The sequence below is a fragment of the Sciurus vulgaris genome (genome assembly GCF_902686455.1).
Source record: "Sciurus vulgaris genome assembly, chromosome: 13".
Taxonomy (NCBI): domain Eukaryota; kingdom Metazoa; phylum Chordata; class Mammalia; order Rodentia; family Sciuridae; genus Sciurus; species Sciurus vulgaris.
In genome coordinates, this window is record NC_136474.1 from 41,529,135 (window position 1) to 41,552,108 (window position 22,974).

Here is a 22,974-nt window from a genome sequence, read left to right on the forward strand (position 1 = left end):
TGCTTTAGATTTATGTGTGTTGATTTTATAGCCTACTAGCTTGCTGAATTCATTGATGAGGTCTAGAAGTTTTCTGGAGGAGTTTTTTGGATCCTCTAAATATAGAATCATGTCATCTGCAAATAGTGACAGCTTAAGTTCCTCTTTTCCTATTCATATCCCTTTAATTTCTTTAGTCTGTCTAATTGCTCTGGCTAGAGTTTCGAGGAGAATATTGAATAGAAGTGGTGAAAGAGGACATCTCTGTCTTGTTCCCGTTTTTAAAGGGAATAGTTTCAATTTTTCTCCATTAAGAATGATGTTGGCCTTGGGCTTAGCATAAATAGCCTTTACAATGTTGAGGTATGCTCCTACTATCCCTATTTTTTCTAGTGTTTAGAGCATGAAGGGGTGCTGTATTTTGTTGAATGCTTTTTATGTGTCAATTGAAATAACCATGATTCCTACCGTTAAGTCTATTGACATGATGGATTATGTTTATTGATTTACAGATGTTAAACCATCCTTGCATTCCAGGGGTGAACCCCACTTGATCGTGGTGCACGATTTTCTTAATATGCTTTTGGATACGGTTTGCTAATATTTTGTTAACATCTTTGCATGTATATTCATCAAGGATATTGGTCTAAAATTTTCCTTCCTTGACGTGTCTTTTCCTGGTTTGGGTATGAGGGTGATATTAGCTTCATAGAATGAGTTTGGTAGGGTACCCTCCTTTTCTATTTCCTGGAATACTTTGAGAAGTATTAGAATGAGTCCTTCTTTGAAGGTCTTGTAGAACTCGACTGAGAATCCGTTCGGTCCTGGGCTTTTCTTGGATGTTAGGTTTTTAATGTTTTCTTCTATTTCATTGCTTGATATTGATCTGTTTAAATAATAATGTATGTCCTCCTGGTTTAGAATGTCTCTAGAAATTTGTCAATGTCTTCGGTAGTTTCTATTTTGTTGGAATACAGATTTTCGAAGTAGTTTCTCATTATGTTCTGAATCTCAGTGGTGTCTGTCGTGATATTTCCTTTTTCATCACAAATTTTAGTAATTTGAGTTTTCTCTTCCCTTCTCTTTGTTAGTGTGGCTAAGGGTTTGTCTATTTTGTTTACTTTTTCAAAGAACCAGCTTTTTGTTTTGTCAATTTTTTGAATATTCTTTTGTTTCAATTTCATTGATTTCAGCTCTAATTTTAATTATTTCTTCTCTTCTTCTACTTTTGCTATTATTCTGTTTTTCTTTTTCTAGGGCTTTGAGCTGTAATGTTAGGATATTTAGTTGTTGACTTTTCATTCTTTTCTGGAATGCACTCCATGCAATGAATTTTCATTCATCTCCTTTAAGTGATATTTGATTTTGATTTGCATTTGATTCCTTTATTGTTCAGCAGCAATATGTTATATGGATTGTTAGGCATTTTTATGTTTCTGCTTTATTATTTCTAAATCTAAAGGGAATTCTGTTGCTACCAAACTGTATTTTGATATTCCTTGGTATAGAAACTTTCATTTTTTTCTGATATGATAATATAAATTCAGGCTTACTTATACTAAACAAACCAGGGTTATTGAAATAATTATTGGGGATTAATAAGGCAGACCACCTTGATGGTAAGGAGAAAAACATCAGTAGCCATATGATTTCTTCTTGATAAGCCATGGGGTGTTATTTATTGTGAAAGGCAAGCCAGGCTGGGCAAGGCTTGTGTCTCTTCATGCATGAATACTTTACTAAAGGCACCAAGCCTGAGCTGCTTATTTGTGTAGATGTAAACAGTATTACTGGTTTTTAGGCATGAGAGATATTGATAATTTGAGTCTGTTAAGCTTTAAAAAACTTATATATACATTGTTAAAATTATTCAAAATGAATGACTTTTTAAGTTATAACTCCAGTGGTACTCATATCATACTGATCATTGGTTCTCCAAAATCATCAGCCTGCTTTATAAGAATCTTATTCCAATAACTTTTCAAAGAACATTGATACCTCTTGAGTAATATTCTGAAGAACAGTTATTTTTAAATCAAATTGGTAATTTTTTCTCTTATTTTATCTGTTTCAGATTGATGTGCTATGCTTTGTATGACTAAGACCTCTTACCAAGAATACCTTTGCCTTCATATTCCTGAAGGGCAGGACGACCATGTGAGTACAGATTCTGTATATTTGCAGTGAATCCTAATTGAGCAACAGCAAAACAAACAAACAGAAAAACAAAATGATCCCCCTCCAAAACTATTTTATCACGGATAAAACCCAAGGCATTAATGTCTATTTTCTTTGTTATTTATTCTAGATGAGATAGAAAAACCATCTCTATCACATGATTTTGGTATTATATAAGGGGATTTAAAACAAATAACAAAAATTTTTGTCAGCTCATAATCAGTTATTTATAATAACCAATTATAAGACGTATAATTGAAAGGATGTATATTAGTCAATTTTTTTGTTACTATAACAAAATCCTGAAAATGGATATTTATTTTTTAAAAGAGGTTTATTTAGCTCATAGTTTTAGAGGTTCAGGTGCATGGTGGCTGCATCAACTTGGCTTTGTTGAAGACCTCATGGTGGGTGGAATCACAATTGTGGGAGCATACACGTAAGGGAAGAGACTGCACAGTAAGTCAGATGTTGGAATAACCAGGCTTGTTTATTTTCTTTTAGTACTGAGAATTGAATCCAGGGGTGCTTAACCACAGAGCCACATCCCCAAGCCCCTCCACCCCTTTTTAAAAATTTTGAGACAGGTTCTTGGTAAGTTGCTTAGTATCTCATAAGTTGCTGAAGCTGACCTTGAACTTATGATCCTCTTGCCCTAGCCTCCTAAGTTGCTGGGACTACAGGTGTGCATCACCACTTGGCTTGGTTTTTGTATATATAAAACAACTCCGTTGGGAACTAACCGGGGTCCCAGGAGAAGTATGTTGATCCTTTTCAAAGGCAATGCTTCCACTAGGCCTCACCTTTTAAATGCCCCACCACCTCTTAATATTGCCACACTGGAGACCAAGCTTTCAACACTTGAACCCTTGGGGACATATTCAAACTATATGTGAACTATAGCAGCATGGTTTTTTTATTTGAATTACACAAGCAAATTCAATTTGCTTGTGTAATTCTGAAAGACAGAAACCCCCAACTTTTTATGTGACATTCTTTTGCAGAGAAACACTGCTAAGAAGGGCTGAAGTGGCAATGAAACAACCCAACAGGAAGAGAAAGCTTAGTATGGACTCCAAAGAGCACTTGCATCAAGATGGATGCTTGGTGAGATATTGTTTCTTGGCTCTTCCTCACAGTCTGTGGTCACTGTTGAAAGGCATGTGGAATGGTTCAGCTTCTATAACTATAACTGAGGGGTATTTTCAGTCACTGGAAACTACTTGCTTGTTGTTGAGTTTTACATATATGTGTCATTAAAGTTTGGTACATTTTAAAAGGTAATTTTAATTTTAAAGGTGAAAGGAGACCTTTTCTTTTACAAAGATGGAGGTGATTGATCAATATCAAGTAGGGTAATGGAGACTGTGAACTGTAGATAGTTTTATTAGGGTTCTTCAAAGAAACAGAACCAATAGTATGTCTGTGTCTATCATCTATCACCTGTCTCTAGAATTATTTTAAGGAATTGTCTCATGCAGTTATGGGGCCAAAAATTCTGAAATCTTCAGGGAAGGCTGTAGTCTCAGGGAAGAGTTGGCATTGTGGACTTGAGTCCCACATCAGGCTGGCGGCAGAGTTCTTTCTTTCTTTCCCTTGGACCTCTGTTTTCTTTTAAAGCCTTCAGCTGATTGAATGAGACTCACCCACAGTATGGAGGGTAATCTGCTTTTCTTAAGTCTACTTAATTAGGTGCTAATCACACCTAAAAATCCCTTTACAGCAAGATGTAGACACCTAGAAGGTATAATGTTCGTCATGCATCTAGTTCCCTTCACTGTGCTGTTTCCTTGGTACATCTTTATCTATTCCTGGGAATTTGAAGGTTGGCAATATGACCCAAAGACATCTGTGGTGGCAATTTTTGGAATAGTGGCCAATTAACAGCGTTCTCATTTGTGTCTCCCTCATGGACTCTCATCATTTATTAGGGGTCTTCATGTGGTCCATGGTTGTACATTTAGACATTATCTTTGGTGTGGTGACATAATATAGGACATTCTGTGGTTCAGTGCCAGGTTTGGTATGGTTCGATGAACCCTAGATATAACATAAGCACTGGTTTGGTGTGCAGTTAGTTTCAAGATATTAACTATAATTTGGTATCAAGCTTCAGAGCTGTTTCATTGGGATCAGCCTCACTGTGAGGTGGCATGATCTGGGTAGAGGTGGGCCCATTTCCCTGGGTGGTTGCATCTTTAGATCAATGCTAGGAGAGTCAGAGCTCCAGATGTACTGCAGAGAAGACTGGGTGTTTAAGAGGTCACTTGGACCAGACCTACTCAGAGTTGTACCTGTCTGATACTTTGCAAGGATACCATTCTTTTCAGCATCTTTGGTTTGCTGTGTCATGCCCTCTGAAGAGAAAGAGTATGAAGAAAATCAGGAGTTGATGTGTTCGGTTATTCCTGTGGTCCCCAGGCAGCAACACCAGCATATCCTGGGGGTTTGTTAGAAATGCACATTTCTTGGTCTCAGTCTGCTGAATCAGATTCTCTGGGTGGGACCCAGCAATCTGTATTTTATCAATGAAGGTGATTCTGTTGACTGCTGGTATTTGAGAACCATTGTCCTAGGGGCTCTGTGCATTGTTCATCTTATCTGCTACTAGTGTTATAGGTAAATACATTAGAGTAAAATACATTTCACTGCATAATAGTTGCAGATTTTTAGTGGGATGCAACCATTGTGTGAAGCTTAAAAAAGCTACAAAAAATCTTTTTACTCACAGTTTTGTTTCCATGCTCTTCAGTGAACATAATCACTTTCAGTTTGAAGTTTGCAGACTACTTTTTATATTTGCCCATAATCAGAAAGAAATACTTCATATAGTAATGTATAACCAGAAGGTGACTGTACAGTTTAGCTGTGGTGGGAAGATGTGCGTCTTACTGTATCATGTGACTTACTTGATATAGCTTCACTTGCCCACCTGCTCTCCTTGAGCCTGTGGCTCTTCATTTGTTTGAGTGACAACAATTTTAGTGCTTCAGCACTCTGAACAAACTGCACAAATCAACTGAGAGTGCCCATTCACTGAGAATTCTGGGCTCACTGCTTGCAATGCCCAGAATATGGTATCCATATGCCCCTGGGTGAATACATTGCTGCTCTTTTGACCTTTTATGTGGCATGAGCAACAGGACTATAGCATGCAACTATGACAGGATGAAAGGTCATAAACCAATTTCTGGACTGAAAAAATAGGGTGTAACGACTATGTGGTGGTAATGGTTGTATGGCGAAATGCATTTATCAATACTGGCTCCTTCATTTTTCTGTGTTATTTTAGTTCAACATTTGAGACCACCCCCACCTTTTAAAAGTATTTAGTTTTTAAAATCAGTGTCATTTCTCTTTAAACTGCTAAGATCATTCTCACTTTTTCTCAGTATTCTTGTTCTACAACTTAATAATTAACCTTCTGTCTTTTCTGTTATAGTACAAATCCCCATTGTCTCTTAAATTCCACCTCAGTTTCTAACCTAATCCTACTGCTTTTACCATTTTTCCTGCCCTACAGTGGAATTTTCCCAGTTTTTGAGCTTAAGAAGTCCTGACAGTTGTGCTTTAGTGTGGGGCCCTGCATAGCTGGATTTCTGATAATTTGTAAAATGATATTCTTGGTATCTAATGGGATTTCCAGGCAAATGGATTTCTTAGATTAATAGTAAGAAAATTATTTTTTAAAGGACCATATTACAATTTAAGTTTTGAGATGTTTGGATCACATTGTTATTTTAACAGATATTCTCATAGGATAATTAAAAGATGCACATGTAGAATGAGTTTCAACATTTCTCAGTCATTTTGGGGCTCATTGCTAGTTACAGTGCCCATTTTCATCAGTTGAATTCAACAGTAGTTTAATACAGAGAGCTAGCTCACTTCTAGGACTATATTTACTATGGAGAGAGGGGTCAGTCATGCTTAGATTTTCTTAGATTCCTTAAAACATCAATAAAATTCTTTGCTTTCTGTGTCACCTTCTGATTTTACAAGTAGCATTTCCATTCAAACAAGTAAGATCCCGCTGGCAGATTAAGTATATAAAGCATCAAACAAATGCACAGTTCAGTATCTGCTTCTGAGACAGTAATTTAATGTTTTGAATATCCAGTAATTTCTAGATGCTAATAATATCTGTCAGTGGATGTTTTCCTGGATTAATATTTTCTAAGTATTTCTGCATAGAATTTTTAAAATATTTATACTTTTCAAAATACAGTCACATGCCAGGCACAATGGCACACACTAATCCCAGTGGCTCAGGAGGCTGAGGCAGGAGGATCACAGGTTTGAAGCCAGTCTCAACAACGTAGCAAAATTGTAAGCAACCTAGTGAGACCCTGTCAAAAAATAAAAAATAAAAAAGGCTAAGGATGTGATTCAATGATTAATCAGCCCTGGGTTCAATCCCTGGTACCTAAAAAACAAAAACAAACAAACAAACAAAAAACCCAAAACAAAATATAACAAACAAAAACCCCAGTCATTTGGTTAAAAAAATCAAATTGTACAGACAAGTATTGAAATGAGACATAAATTCTCTGCCCAATCATATGTATATTAAATTGCCAAGTATTTTTGTAAAAGTGGGACCACTTTTGATAGATTGTTTTATATCTGTAGAACACAAAAAAGAAAAATGAAAGTTAAGAACCTCCACCTGCTATGCACATAAACATACATAACACAAATACATACCTCAGGTGACCTTATATTCTACCTATTGTTCTGTATTGATTTTTTTTGCAATTATTAGGTGTATCTTGGACATGTGGGCCTTCTTATTAGTTTCAGTGGTGCACAGTGTTCGTTCTGTGAATATATCACAATTTTTAAACAATGCCCTACTGTAAACATTTGACTTATTTTTACTTTTGTGGGTAACACACCACGTCATACATCTTTTTGATCTGGGTATACCTTTGCAGTGGGTTCACAGATAAAACCTTATCAGTGGGACTGTCTTATTAAAGGGTGCATGCATTTAAAATTTGGAGTAGCCTTTCAAGGTCATCCTGCAGAAAGGTTACTCTAGTTTATCTTCTCCCTAACAGTTTCTGCCAGAGTGCCTCTTTTCCCTGGGTTTTTTTACTTGTCTCATATCTTTGCTCACTCATTTCTCCTGTACACATGAACTTTTGTTTCTGGAACTGGTCTCCTTAATGCTGCCATAGACTTGAAGAAGGGTGTTCTTTGCTCCTTTGGGACTCCTTGACATATGATGCCTTTGTACAGCATCCAACACAAAGATCAGTGTCATTTTGGGTGCTCTTTCCTAGCTTTTTCTACCCATCACCTTTAGAATTGACTAGCATAGTGTAGGTAGATGGTAATTGGGGAAACGACATTTTTTATAGTGATTTTATTGATGTTTAGTATGTGTGGGTGTTCTGGGCACAAAACCCCAAAACATTATGTAGCCTGTAAAATTTCAAATTTCCTACAGAAAAGTGCAAATTTAACAAATACAAAGGAAGTTTTATTTGACTGTACAAGAATAAAATATATGGCCTCTCTTTGTGTGTATATAATATCTGGTATTAAGGAAATGTTAATTCCCATTCTTTCTCTCCCTCTGAACCTTCTAAAAACAGCAAATCAATGTTTAAATATTGAGTCATAAATTTTGGAAGATAGAGAAAGATAGAGATATGAGACATTTTTATTTCCCTAAAGGATCTTAATGTCTTGCTAAATAAAAGAGAACTGGACTGGGGATATAGCTCAGTTGCAGTACTTATGGAGCATATCAGTGCTCTAAGGTATGGTTTTTGTAAAGGTGTGAGGTTGGAAGTGAACATGACGTGTGATATATGGTAGGATTTTAATGCCTTGTCTGACTGCAGCAGATGTTGCTATTGGCAATGTAGTAGAATGAGCGAAGGATGAGGGTTAGAAGACAGGAGTTAAGTCTTTGGCTCTGTTGCTTATTTGCTCTGCAGCCAAGGACAATCCCTTTACCACTGGGCCCCACTTTGTTTTTAGAAGATTTTTAAGTCTTTCTATTTCAGTAAGCTTAAGATTTGGTGAGTAACGAGATTGTAAGAAGACTTGGGTAGTTCTGGCTGAGCACTCAGTGGGTCTTGGGGCAGAGCAGAGGGAATTGTACTTGATATGGTCACTGGCCTTGATAAATTGACAGCAGGGAACAATGGTTGACCTTAGTTTGGACAGAGTGTAATAAATCTCTTTCATAACACTTTTAAATAGATACTGAGAAAATATTTAGAATAGCATTGTTTTCTTTTTTTATTGTTTGTTCTACTTAGTTATAGAGGATATCAGAATGTGCTTCAACTCACTGTACACAATGGAGCACAAATTTTCACTTCTCTGGTTGTACATAATGTAGAGCCACACCATTTGTGTAATCGTACATGGAGTACTGATGTCTGTCTCATGCCACCATCTTTCCCACCGCTATTCCCCATCCCCTTCCTTCACTCACTCCCCTTTGTCCAGTCCAAAGTTCCTCCATTCGCCCCCCACCCATTATGGATCAGCATCTGCTTATCAGAGAAAATATTTGGCCTTTGGTTTTGGGTATTGGCTTATTTCACTTAGCATGATATTCTCCAATTCCATTCATTTACCTGCAAATTCCATAACTTCATTCTTCTTTAAGGCTGAATAATATTCCATTCTGTATATATACCACAGTTTCTTTATCCGTTCATCTATTGAAGGGCATCTAAGTTGGTTCCATAGTTTAGCTATTGTGAATTGAGCTGCTATAAACGTTGATGTGACTGTGTCACTGTAGTATGGTGATTTTAAGTCCTTTGGGCATAGACTGAATAGTGGAATAGCTCATTTCTTATTTTTCAGCAGTACTTATATTTTTATCACTTTGTTTCTGTACATGGAGACTGATGTAATTTTGCAATAGCCAGTAGAATTCTTCTATAGTAGAGGAACCACTGGAAGGTGATATTTATAAGGCTACTTTAGATTTGTATATGCCTTAGTAAATACTATAGGGAGATTTTATTCAGAGACTATAGCTTTATTATCAAGTATTTGCTTAAAATGGAAGCATTTTCTTCACTAACTATTCCAGTAGAGCAATGGGAAAAAATTCCATAACTTCCTGCATTTTTATCTCAAAGGTTAATTTCATTTGTCTTTAGTTCATATTTCACATTGGAATAGAGCCAAATAGAACTCAAAAAATAGACTCAAACCAACATGTAAACTTCATATAGAAGTTTGTTACTGAAGTTACTAAATAGGATTCCAGCATTTCCTAGTTTACAAAACCAGTACGTGTCGCTTTTGGGGCAGCTGTCAGTTCTTCTGGGGTAGGGACGGCAGGGTTCTTGAGGATCCTCCCGAGCTCCGGAGGCTCCTGTGTGACAGTGAAGGCAGAGACGGGCTCTGCAGGAATATGAGGATTTGAAAGTTCTTTGTTTTGTTCCCACACACTGATGAATTAAAAAACATCACTGAAACTTGTCGTAAAGCGTGGTATGGCCAGTACCATACTTAGGAGGGACAGCATGTCTAGCCTGTTTGGTTATTTCCCCACCTCATGATCCTCTCTTCCTGTAGGACGGGTGTGAAGTCAATGAGTGGGAGTGCACAATTGCAAAGACTTATTTTATGTTCCCTCAACCATTATTACCCTCTTTCAGAACGTTACTTTCTTTTCTAAAGCTTTATTTTCAGTTTTGAAACTAAAGTTTGAAACCTGGGAAATCACAATAATGATTTCATTTTTCTCAATTCATATTGATTTCCTTAAGTTTTCTGTCTGGGAAAATAAGGTAAAATGCTCATTTTTTCCCCTTTTGTTTTTAAAAATTCATTCTCTGTTAATTAGTAGCATTAGAGATTTATTACCTTTATGAAATAATTAGTTCAGACAGAAGCATCTAATGGTAAAACTAGTAGGAACTTTGGAGAACATTTAGTTCAGTGTCTTTATTTTAACAAATGAGAAAAATCAGGTCCAGAGGATTTATATCATTTGTTCAAACTTAAATTGCTTTTTACAGGTAGGGTTAGGATTTTACCTCAGGATTTTTCCTGGCCCCAAATTCAACATTTTTGTACTATTTCATGTGATATTAAATACTTTTCTGTTTGAAAATTGTTTAAAATGTAAAGTTCTATGCAGTAGTGTACACCTGTAACCCAGCAATTCAGAAGACTGAGGCAGGAGGATCACATGTTCCAGGCCAGTCTGGGCAAGACCCTATTTCAAAATAAAAATGAAAAATGGCTGGGGGCATTGCTCAATGGTAGAGCACCCTTTGGTTAAATATTTATTACCCTCTCCAAATTAAGTCAGTATATCATAAGAGAAGTGTATACTTACTCAGATACTCAAAATTATGATCTTTTGTATGTATATGTGTGTGTCTGCATATCCAGAACTTGATCTGTCTAAAGAACATACAGATGCAGGAAACTTGGATAATTTAAATCTGAAGTGAAGGGTAAAGTATTTTGGTGGGGAGTGTTTTTTTTTCCCGTTTCTAGGCAGAATTTCAATAGCAAATAAGGAAGTGTTGAATCAAGTATCACAATTCATTAGCTGAGTGACAGCATATTACATATTTCTTTTTATTTTTCAATGATACAGTGATTATAAAAGTGCTTCAGTGGCTGTTATGTGCGCATAATCAACTCTTGAATGCTGTTTCTTGTTACCATTTCAGTTTTGCTGTAGAGAGTTTTGTTGTTTTGGATTATGTGAATTTCGCATGTATTGACTGAATGAAGATGGATGAAATTGGTGTAAAGAGCTACCATAGAAAATTAGCTCTGATTCAGGAGTTCATCCCACACAGCAGAATATGGGTAGATGTGATTGGGTGACTACCATCCACATTCCCACTCTGCCCTGGAAGAAAGCAGGGAGGCTTGCCACTGATAGTGTGGCAATGGCATCTGCAGAGAGCTTGTTGAAAATCCATAATCGCAGGTCCCACCCCAGACCTACTAGTCAAGATCTGCATTTTAGCAAGATCCCCAGGTGATTCACATGCATGTGAGAATGTAAGAGGCCTGCTTTATTAATTGCATAAAGATACACATCATTAACTTTGGTTGTGAAATCTTCCAGGCAGAAAAGTACTGTTCTTGAATATTGCCTTTATGCTTTCATTCAGCAAATATTGCTGATTTACACTAGGTGCCAGACTGTTTAGGGGATGAAAGATGGTTAAGACACATTGTCTGTTCACCAAAATGGGAGAAATGAATACAACTAATGATTATAGTGCAGTGTGGTAGGCCCAGAAATGGATTTCTATAGGGTATTTCTAGGCTTCCATGGGTTCCCAGCTTATGCTGGGTGGAGGGGGTCGGGGGAGGATCACATAATACTTAATGAGTGGAATCCTAAAGAGTAAGTAGGATAGTTTTAGTTTTCTGTTGTTGCATAACAAATTGACAAAAACTTAGCAGCTTAAAACACTCATTTGTTTTATCACAGTTTCTGAGAAGTCCAGGCACGACTTAAGTGGATTGTTGCTCAGGGTTTTAGGGTAAGTAAAATCAGTGGTGGCATGGCTGAGTTCCAGTGTGGGGCTCAGCATCCTCATCTGGGCTCCTGTTCTTATTGGCAGATTCAGTTTCTTGTGACTCTAGCACTCAGATCCCTGTTTTCTTTCTAACTGTCAAGCAGAGGCCACTGTCATCTCTTAGAGGACACCACAATTCCTTACCAGATCCTCTCACATGGTGGGCTTGGATCATGGGAATTTGATGGAGGGAGATAGAGATCCACTGATGGTTGTGTTGGTGAGTTGGAGGCTAGCCCAGCTGGTGCAGAGTTTGTAGAATGAGGTGGGGCCGGGTGGGTGTGGGTGGATAGGGACTTCAGGGAGGTGTGAGGGCTGCACATGGCATGGAGAGGCACAAGTAGGGAACTCAAAGGAGGGCATGGGGTGTGCAGAGAGGATGGGAGAGTGCAGTGACATCACAGTCTAGGGAGTCAGGGGCTACAAGGAGTAGGGGACAGCCAGGTAAGCACATCCTGTCACTCTGTTGCCATTCAGTGCAGGGAGCCTCTGATGAACATTGGATATTGTGGTTTATTCATAACCTTCAAAGCCCAATGAAGTTCTTGGCTTATTGTAATTTCCTAGAGATTTTTTTTTTGAAATAAGTAATTGATTCAGTTAGGGGTTCAATATTCTTGCTTGTTCCCCCTCAGAATGCTTCTTTCGTGAGAGATTGTGTTAATTTGTGCTATGCTTCCTCAGCTGGTAGACACAAATAACCAGGCTAGGCTGGTTTAATTTCTAGTAAGTCCCTGGATACATTCTTAGCAGTTTGATATCTGGCAAAATAACTGTTGGCAGTGCCACTGATTGAGAGCCTGCCATGTCTACGTATTATTATAAGGACTTTATTCATGGGTCTCTAATGCTTAAACAGTCTTGTAAAGGAGGTTGTGAAAGTCACAGGTTATGAAATCATAGAGGCTAAATAAATAACTTTTTCAGCATCATACAGCTAGTAAGGGATGGAGTTGGGATTTGAACCTTTCTTTGGCTTTCTTACTCAAAAATTTGTACAGAAACAGAACTCTCTTAGTCTGTACAAAATACTAGGTAGCCTAAGAAACATGAAAATATAAGGCTGTGTCAATTAAAATACTATAGTACTGGAACATGACAGATAGACTTAAGAAACAGGACAGAAAGCCAGAAATAGCTTCGAAGGTACTTGGGAGTTCCGTATGAAATGCACAGGTCTTAGACAGATGGCAGAGGAAGATACTAAGTGGTGTTGGATTAAGTGAGGAACTATCAGGGCAAAAGTTTGGAGTCTTAGTTCATATCCTAACTCCACCTATCAAAGACTTAACTATAAAACAATGAACCACAGTATAGCGGTCATAAACAAAAGGGGAAAGATTTTGTAATCTAGAGTAGAGAAAGTTTTCTCGATTTTACTCAAATCTACAAGCCACAAGAAAAAAGTTTGATAATTTCTTAAAACAAACAACAAATATTCTGCATTGGTATTAAAAAATACCATAAGGAAAGTGAAAAAAAGAACTGACATACTAGGAAAAACAAGTAATTTATATCATATCTTAGACAAAGAACTAATCTTCCTAATTTATCAAGACCAAAGATCGGGTGATCATTCCAACCAATGATGAAAAGAGACGTTTTATAGAAAAGGACATACAAGCGCTCTTTAAATATATAATTTGATCTTCAACCTGTGCATAACGAAGCAAATGCAAATGACAGCAACAATGACCTGTCATCTTGTTAAAAATTCCAGATTTTGATAACATTCCCTATTGACATGACTGTGGGAAAATAGGCACCAATCAAGCTTGTCATGCATGAAGAGGAGCTGCCAAGTCAAGCCACGTGGCTTGACTTGGCAGCACCTAGCAACATAGAGATGCGTGTCTCCTTTGCTTTGGCAGTGCCACTCTGCAGTCACTGTACAGATAACCTGGTGTGTGTGCAAAACCACACATGTCCACGTTTTGCCACTGCAGTAGGGTATGATTGAAAAAGGAAAAAAAATGAATGGTAACACCCTAAATTTCCATAAATAAGTCCTGGCATATCTATTTATATCATGCAGTTATGAGACAAGAATGAAAACATCCTTTATAAAAATACCTGGGAGGGAAAGATCACTCAGGTATTTTGTTAAGTAAAAAGATAGGTAGAAAACAATATTATGATATGCTATCTTTTGTGCACTAGGGCAATAAAATGAGAATATATATTCATGTTTCATTGTATTTTTATGATGAAAACTTTGCCCCAATCCACAATGATTATAAGAGTAGGGGTATTAAGATGGGGGAGGGCAGAAGGGAAAGTTTTCACTCTATTTTCTGAATATATAATATTATCTGTGTATCTGTCTATATCTGTATCTTGAACCATATAAACTGAAAAAATGAAATAAATTAATAAAACATAAGCTTCAGGGGCTGTGGTTGATGTGTTTTGCCTGGTGGAGCACTTGACCTAGGGATGGGTTCTTCTCGCTTATTGCTTGTGCTTGTCCTGTTTTCTGTATTTAAACTATGGCTTCTAGGGGGAAGCTTTGAAGTCATTTGTCCATTCTGGAAAGGACATTGTCATAGGTATTATCATCTTAACAGAGCATTACAAAGTACAGTAGGCTCTAATAGGGTGAGAGCAAAAGTCGGATGGAGAACTTGACTTGGGCTGAGAACAACCTCTTCCGTCAGCTGCCTGCACTGTGGCTGTTAGGTCCAGGGATCCAGTTCATAGAGACATCTGTGTTCTCCTCCGTAATAACTGCTGTGAGGTGGAATTTCTCTTGTGTTTTAGCCAATGAACAGTTAAAACAGTAGTAAAGGATTCCTCCCACATCCATGTGGATTGTTGCATATGATCCTGGGTATCCACCCAGAAAGTGCCACCTACTGTGTATTGTCCTCTCACTAACAGGAGGAATCTTTATGACTTTGCTTCCTGAAAACAGACACATTAGTTTTCAGGGTTCCAAGCCGTTATCTGGAAATATGATCTAACCCACATTTTCTGTATTCCAGGAACAAGTTGAAGAGGAGAAGCAGGGGAGCAGTGCAACCCTTTTGAGTCACGGTAATTATCACCATCAGTTACGGTTTTAGTGTATGGTGAACTTTTTATTAGGTTGCTTTAGCTCTTTTAGATTTATTAACTTAAATATGTAATAATCTTTTATTCCATTTATTACAGCACGTTACATACTGCCTTTCAGACTTTATCAGTGCCATCTAAGATTTTCAAATATATATGAAGAGAGTTTGAAGCTTTTATTATCTCATTTACTTGGATTAAAAAAAAACTTTAAGAAAAATGATTTCTAGTTTGTAAACTCTCTCTGTGAACATGAAAATAAGAAATGCTGCTTAGTTTATTTGTAATTCTTTGCTTAAGCTTTTCCCACCTTGGTTTACTTTTGTACTCTTTGATGAAAGCCATGTTTTAGAGGAGATATACTTTTACTCTAAAATGAATATCCCTCATTATAGTTGTTAATATATCAGTGGGTTTTAGACAATAGCCTTTTAGCATTTAATGGATTCTCTGATACTTTAAATCAACAAATGAAGATGTTATTTCACCGGAATACATATTTCTCATATTTTGTGATTATTTCCATACAAGCAGAGGACTGTTATTAAATTTTCTGTAAATATAGTTGAATGTCCAGCAATATTTGTGCTCTTCTCAGTGGGAAGGAGACAAATAAATTTGATAATACTCCTCTAATAAACTTTTAGAAGTGCTATAAATATTTGTTGAGTAAGCCTTTTATTTGTTTTTAAGTAATAAAAACATCTAAAAGTACCTTGAAAAATGACAAACAAGAATTTAGATTTTAAAAGACCACCTTATATTGCTTAGTCCTGGAACATATTAAAAATTTGTACCTACCACTTAAATGATATTTAAAGTTGTTTTCTATTATAACCAAACACTGTATGCTGCTTTAAATTCCTTTGCTTCTCTGGCTGCCACCCCAGGCCTGTCATGTTCTTTGCTGAAAAAGCAAAATAGGATGCAGTAGTTTGATAATTATGTAACTTGATGTTGAAATATACTTCAGTTCCACAACACTGGGATTTTAGAAATAAACTTGGACTATACCTTGCTCTAACAGGAGGGGTTTTTTTAAACATTTTTTTTTCTTCTCAGAGAGAGGTGGTGATTTATGATGTTGTTGTCTTCCTTGCAGCATATTTTCAGACTATTATAAATTGTTTTAGGTTCTTTTATTTTGTGGTTGAAGCTTTCACTCTAGAAAAAGAAGAACAGACTTGGGTCAATAATTTTAAAATGTTTGGTTACCAAACTAAGATTCTTTACTGATTTAGTATTTATTGTTTCACTCTATCCTGACATATGTTTGTTTCAGTGTTTCATTTTAGTGAGAAGTACTTTTTTCCTATTCTTTTATTGGAGACTGATCCATAATAGATTAAAGAATCAGATAAGATCATCAAATTCACCAAGATCTTAATCAAAACCAGGCAGAGTACTCAGTTTCATTGAAATGTAAAATAATACAAATTCAAAAGTAGTGATGATATTTTGGACCTTCCAAATGAACAGTAATTTAAACAAACAAATGAACAAACAAACAAACAAAACCCTGCTGATTCTCCTTGCTTGTGGGCTGGGGAAGACTGGCTTTGCTTCTCTGCTACTAGGAGTAGAATTTGGTCTTATTATTTTGGAAGACTATTGGTAGTATTTATCAAAAGTGTTAAATAAATATTTCCTTCAATTTAGGAACTCCTCTTCTTGAAATTTCTCTCAATAAATTAAGCTTTCATATTTAATTAAAGTATGTCTTGGTCATTGTGGCACTATTTATAAGTGGTGAAAAGTTGGAAATAATCTAAAGGTTAAACAGATTTAGAATATAGGTAAAACACTGTGGCACAATTGTATATAGAAAATTATGTCACTTAAATGCCTTTGAAGAAATTTAAATTTACAGGAGAGGAAAAGATCATGATAAAATTTTGAGGGGGAAAAATTCCCATGACATTCATCCAAATGATGGCTAAAAATAGCACATATTTATAGAAGAAATAAAAAGGATGTTAACAATGACTATTTTAAGTTGTGTAAGAAAAAGGATATTTCCTGAGTTTTTTTTTTTTGCAACTAGTTTATAATTAAGTTATAATCAAATATTCTCTTTTAAAATATTCTTTTAGTTGTCAATGAATCTTTATTTTATTTATTTATATGTGGAGCTGAGAATCAAACCCAGTGCCTTACATATGGTAGGCAAGTGCTCTACTGGCTATAACCCCAGCCCCCAGACAAACATTCTTAAATTTGGAAACTCCTGAACACTAAAAACTTTAATTTCTGTAATGGAGGGTATTGTTGAAAAATTGTTCTTAGATTTTTATTTTTTAAATAAGTGGTTTGTTATGGAATAATTTTTGATTTACAGAAAAGTGCAAAGATAGTTCAGAGATACTCTGTATACTCCTTAGCCAGTTTTTCCTAACAGTTTCATCTTATATGACCTTGGAATATTTGTCAGAACTAAGAATTAACATCAGTGCATCACTTTTCACTAAACTGTAGACTTTATTCAGATATCACCAGTTTTTCAACTAATACCTCTTTTCTGTTCCTGGATTTAGTCCAGAATATCACTTTGCCTTGTTGTACATGGCTTCTTTTACTGTGTTCTTATCTTTCTTCTCTCATGGCCGGAAGCCTCCAGTAGGATCTGAGTTTCTGGAAAGCTACAGTATTTTCTTACATGCTACCGAGCCTTATCTGCTTTGCTCTAGTCTTCCAGGACATGCAGTGTAGAACTTACTTTTGAGGAATTGCTTTTTTGCCCCAAGGGTCTTTCTTCCGACTGGCTCCTTCAAAACCTCATTATATTCTCTACTTTTCTTATTTTTATATTTTTTCCCCTACTCTATTTTTTTTTTCTCAGCATATCTCAGGGCACTTGGTTTTCAAAAAAATTTAGTTGCCTAATTTTCTATATTTTCTACTTAAGTTAGGTGTCTTTTAAAAGACATACTGTGAAGTCCAATAGGACCTATTGTTTTGTACTGTGAGATAATAATTTACTAGAAATCTGAAGTATTAATTAGCTAAACGACCCAAAGAAGAATTAGCACATCTTCCAGAAGTGCTTAACTTACTTTCAGAGAGTGGTTTGGTGCTGGAGGATATGTCTAATTACATGATTCTAAAAGCTTCAAGGATGGACTGACTCTTGAATATTATCCTGGAGTCTTTTGTTAGGGTAGCTCGCTTACTTCATGGATGTAACAGCAGAGGTACTTTCTTGAAAAATAATTATATCCTAGTGGAACTAATGCCTGTATTTTCTAAGATTTGTAAAAGGTGTGTTTTCTCCCTCTGAGGTAATTCTGTTCCTAAGCACCAAAAAGGGGAAACCAAATCCATTTCACTTCACTCAATTCCTATTAATATAGATGACCCTATTATTAAATTAACAGTTAAATATTTAGGCACTTGGTTACTTTGAACCTAGACAATTGCATTTTCACTGAGCCATGAAGCTATCATGGGAGGATCAACAGGGGGATTCTTTCTAAATAATGAACTTTTTGTGGGGGTGTTGTAATAATTGAAACATTTGTGTGTGCTTTAATGAAACTGCTACTGTAAGAAATAGTCTCTAGTGCATATTTTCAAGTCATTTATTTGCTCTTGATTCTAGCTTATAGATGGTTCATCGTTGAACCTAACCCATCTCCCCTATGGCATCCTGCCACTTCTGGGTGAACTGGTGGCCCTGTGAATTCAGAACCTTATAAAGGGAAGAAACACAACTGTTTTCCTCTTGAAGTTAGAACTGATCAATGAATGAAACTGGATAAGACCTTATCAGTATAGGGTTAGGGCCTGCATTTATAACACTTGTTTTATGAAGGCAGCTTTTATAGGCTATATAGAATTCTTTAATATATGAAAGTTAAAATCATATTAGAATTTTTTCCTCATTGAAGAAATTCTGTAAGCTTTCCATTTATTTATGTCTTCAAGCCATCCTACAGAGCAACCCTTCCAGAGGCAGCACTAAGTCTCTGCTACATCTGTGATTAGAAGTCCCTGGTGGAAAAAAGGCGTTGAACTCTGGAAAAGGGACTGATTCCTTAATGCTCCGATTGATTTAGCAAAAGGGAATGTCACAGTGCAGACCTTTGTTCCAGTGGAGATACCTTTGAGTTGCAGTCAGGATCAAGTGATGATCAGTCCCTTTCTTTTGCCTGAGTCAGTCCCCCATCTTCTCTTTTGCAGGTCTTGCTCATTCTTTTGCTAAAGACAGAGGCTTCTGTTTCATTTGGAGGCTAAATGAAGTATTCTTTCCATTAACGTGCTTTGCTCTTTTAAAGCATATTTAATTATTGTTTGGCGTAATTACCTTTTGCTACTCAGATTTAAGCTGCTACTTTGAAGGCTTTTAATGTTCATTTAGACCTAAACTTTTTCACTTGAAATATTTGGAACATGGGCTTATTTTCTGACATGCCTATTTATAATGACATCTCATCTTCCTGTGCTCTCCTGGTATTTAGAGTGAATGTATTCTTTTTTAGCTTACATTTTTAAAAGTTTAGAAATTATCAAACTTATAAAAATGTAGCAAGTATAGTACAAAGAAATAAAGAAATTTTTCCTCTTAACTTACTAAGTTGTCAACTCAATACCTCATCAACCCCAATTCTTTCTTTCTTTGATTTTTTTTTTTTTTTTTAAATACGGGAGATTAAACTCAGGGACACTTAATCACTGAGCCACAGCCCCAGCTTTTTTTTTATTTTTTATTTTTTTTTTTATTTAGAGACAGAGTCTTGCTTAGTTGCTTTGGGCCTTACTACATTGCTGAGTCTGGCTTTGAACTCATGATCCTCTTGCATCAGCCTCCTGGAAGCTGCTGCTGGGGATTACAGGTATGTGCCACTACACCTGGCTGCCCAATTCTTTATTATGTTCCTACACAGAAGAATATGCTCTACCCAACTCTAGTACAACCAGCCCATCCAAGCAGGAGATCGCCATTAATCCATTCCTGTCACCCCCCCCCCCCCCCCCAAGCTTAGACCCCATTCAGGTTTCATCAGGCATCCCGGGAATGTCCATTAAGTGAAAGGATCCAGTTCAGAGTCATGCTGTGCATGGAATTACATGTGTCTCCAGTCTCCTTAGTTTGGAACACTTCCTTGGCCTTTCCTGATTGTTCATGACCTTGGCAATTTTGAGAGCACAGAGCAGTTACTTTGCAAAACGTCCCCCAGTTTGGATTTGTCTGATATTTCTTCTAGATTAGAGTCAGGTCATCTCTCTTTGGGGAAATATCACAGAAGTGATGCTTTTTTTGGGTCCTCCTTGCATTCTATCAGATGGTACATGGTTTTGATTTGTCCTATTTTGGACGAGAACTTTGATCTTTTGCTTCAGGTGGCAACTTGTTAGGTCTTTCCACTGTGAAGTTACATTTTTTCCCCCTTTGTATTTAATATATATTTAATAGAGAGGTAATTGAAATTGTAAGTATACTATTTTCTACCAAAATTGCTCCCTTTTTCCTTGTTTTTTAATTTTTAAATTTTTATTGACTTTTGAGTTATACAAACATTAGGATTCATTTCTACATAATTATAAAACCATGGAATATAATTTGTTCTCATTCTGTCCCTAGTACTTTCCCTTTTTTTCTCCTCCTCCCTCCCCCTGTTTCCTTCCCTCTAATCTGATCTTTCTTCTGTTTACTTATAGTTGTTTTATAAATGTGTCTCCTGGATGTCTATTTTCCTATTTTTATCATTTATTTCTTATGAATTCATGGCTCCTTATTTTATTCAGATAATTTTTTTTTTTCCATTTCTGTCATTATTTTGATGCTCAGATTCTCTCCAGTTTGGCTAGCAGGGCTTCTAGAAGGTGATTTTGGTGTCTTTTTGATGTATCTCTATTATTCTCTGAATACTTCTGAATTTACTGGTTGTTATGGTTTAGATATGAGATATCTCCCTATATCTCATGCGTGAGACAATGCAAGAAGATTTAGAGGTGATATGATTTGGTTATGAGAACTTTCACCCAATTAGTGATTTAATCCCCGATAGGGATTACCACACTCTTCTGCCATGATGTTCTGCTTCACCTTGGACCCTGAGCAGTGAGGTTAGCTCTCTGTGGACTGAGACTTTAAAAACCATGAGCCCCCAAATAAACTGTTTCTCCCTAATTGTTCTTGTCAGGTCTTTTAGTCACAGCAGTGACATAGCTGACTATAACATGAGTATAAGATGTTTTAGGTTAATCTTGTTCTCTCTCAGTCCCAGTCTTTGGACCAGTCATTTCTCCAGGGAACTCTGCTTCCTTTTCATGGCTGGGACTGAGTGTGTTCATTGTTATTACAATGTCATTACTCCTAGGACCTCTCAGTGAACAACGCTATAGAATTATCTGTGTACTTATACACTACATACATGTTCACTCAAATTTACACACAAATATTCATACTTTATGTCACTATTTTATTATCTATCTCTATAAATGAAATTTATGAAATTATTGTGATATAATTCCGGCACTGTCTCACAGGATGCAATCTGGATTTCCTTCATTTTATCTTTGAATCACAGTTTTTAATAGTGAGAAACATGGATATCTGATAGTTTTATGAATGACCTTAAGCGAAATTTTTATTAGATTGTTTTAGTTGTTTTAAGTTTATTAATTTAAATATTTAATAATATTATCTCCCATTTATTGACAGTGTGTTATATCCTGTCCTGTAGACTTCAACGATGTCATCTAAAGCTTACAAATACATATATATATATATATATATATATATATATAGAGAGAGAGAGAGAGAGAGAGAGAGAGAGAAAGGAAAAAAGAAAGAAGGGGGAGAGAGGAAGAAAGAAAGAAGGAGGGACAGAGAGAAAGAAAAAGATAGATATGCACACTAGGTAGATAACCTGGACCTTGAGTGTTCAGCAGCCAGGGCTTTGTCTTTAATCTAGGGTAAGTGTTACCTTTGAAAGTCCAAACTTTAGTTATTCATTCTGAAGAATGATTTCTTTGATATTTGAAAGGAAATATGTAGTGTGCTTAGAATCAAACAGACCTTATTTAAATTTGAATTGGCAGTGTTACTTCCAATAAGTTATTTGCTTTCTTAAACCTGGGTTTTCTTTCTTGTGATGGGAATAATAGATAATATCGCTTACCCTATAAAATTATCAGGATTAAATGGGACAGTGTCCATAATATACTAGACTCTTGGTAGATACTTAATAAAATGGCATTTTCCTTAAACAGCTTTAATAGGGAATTTATATTTTTGCTTTTAAAAAAGCTTAGACTTTTTTTTTTTGTTTAAGTACTAATACTTTTCTCAGGAGAGTCCTAGAGGATTGTTTTAAAAACTGTTTGCTCTAGCATTAGGCAAAGCATTTTCTTAGTATTTTTTTTCTTATTTTTCTCTGAGGGACAGATATGGAGTCTATGTATATAGAAAATATACAGCTATATCCCAGAGAGGCTGTTCAAGAATGGCTCGTGAGAAACAAACTATGCAGCTTCTAGTTATATAATAAAGCAAATGAGTCCTTAAAAGTTTAAATTTTTTGGAAAAACACTTTATGTGAAAATTGAAGATTGTTACTGATAGATTTTGACTGTTTTGATGAACATGAAGAGCATGGGAAAATGGTCTTGACATGGATTTGCTGTTTAATAGGTTGAACATTAGATTTAAAAGATATACAGTTATGAGATTATAAAGATTTTAAACTTTTGGAAAACTTAGAAAGTGTTAATTCTTTTGGGATCAAAGGGATCTTACATGCTGGATTTAGAGTCACTGTTGTCATAGGCAAGCGTGTCCCCAAGCTTCAAGGTGGGTGAAGATGCTCTGAGTTCAGTGAAGGCCCTGCCTTGTCAGTACACAGCTGGGGCCTTACGGACCCTCTTGACACTTTATTTCTTTTTCTCCTTCCCTTGGGCAGTCTTTCATCAAAGTCCACTGCATCAGGAATATTTGTCATGTCTGTCCACTTCTTTATATCTTTCCTGTACCACTCTAGGTCCCAGCTGTCATCCCTTGCCTGGATGTCTCAGCCCATTTCCCCAGAACTGTTCTTGGTACCACCTCTTCCAGGCTGTGCAAACCAGCCAGATCATTCTCTTCAGAATATAAGCCTGATCCTGTCATTTCCACTACATTTTCTTTTCTTAAAACCTGTCAGATGCTGGGCTGGGAATGTGGCTCAGTGGTAGAGTGCTCACCTAGCATGTATGTGAGGCCCTGGGTTTGATCCTCAGCACC

At 36.3% G+C, this 22,974-nt stretch overlaps 1 protein-coding gene across 8 annotated transcripts in view; it reads left to right on the forward strand.

Moving 5' to 3' along the window:
- L3MBTL4 (L3MBTL histone methyl-lysine binding protein 4) overlaps nucleotides 1-22,974 on the forward strand; it is a 490,814-nt gene that overhangs the window by 115,194 nt on the left and 352,646 nt on the right. For all 8 annotated transcript variants that reach the window (XM_079109233.1, XM_079109226.1, XM_079109227.1 and 5 more), the window contains exons 2-4: nucleotides 2,054-2,136; nucleotides 3,162-3,264; nucleotides 14,681-14,732. In XM_079109233.1, the coding sequence (XP_078965359.1) occupies nucleotides 3,193-3,264; nucleotides 14,681-14,732 (124 nt within the window). In that variant the 5' untranslated portion in view covers nucleotides 2,054-2,136; nucleotides 3,162-3,192. The remainder of the gene's footprint in view (nucleotides 1-2,053; nucleotides 2,137-3,161; nucleotides 3,265-14,680; nucleotides 14,733-22,974) is intronic.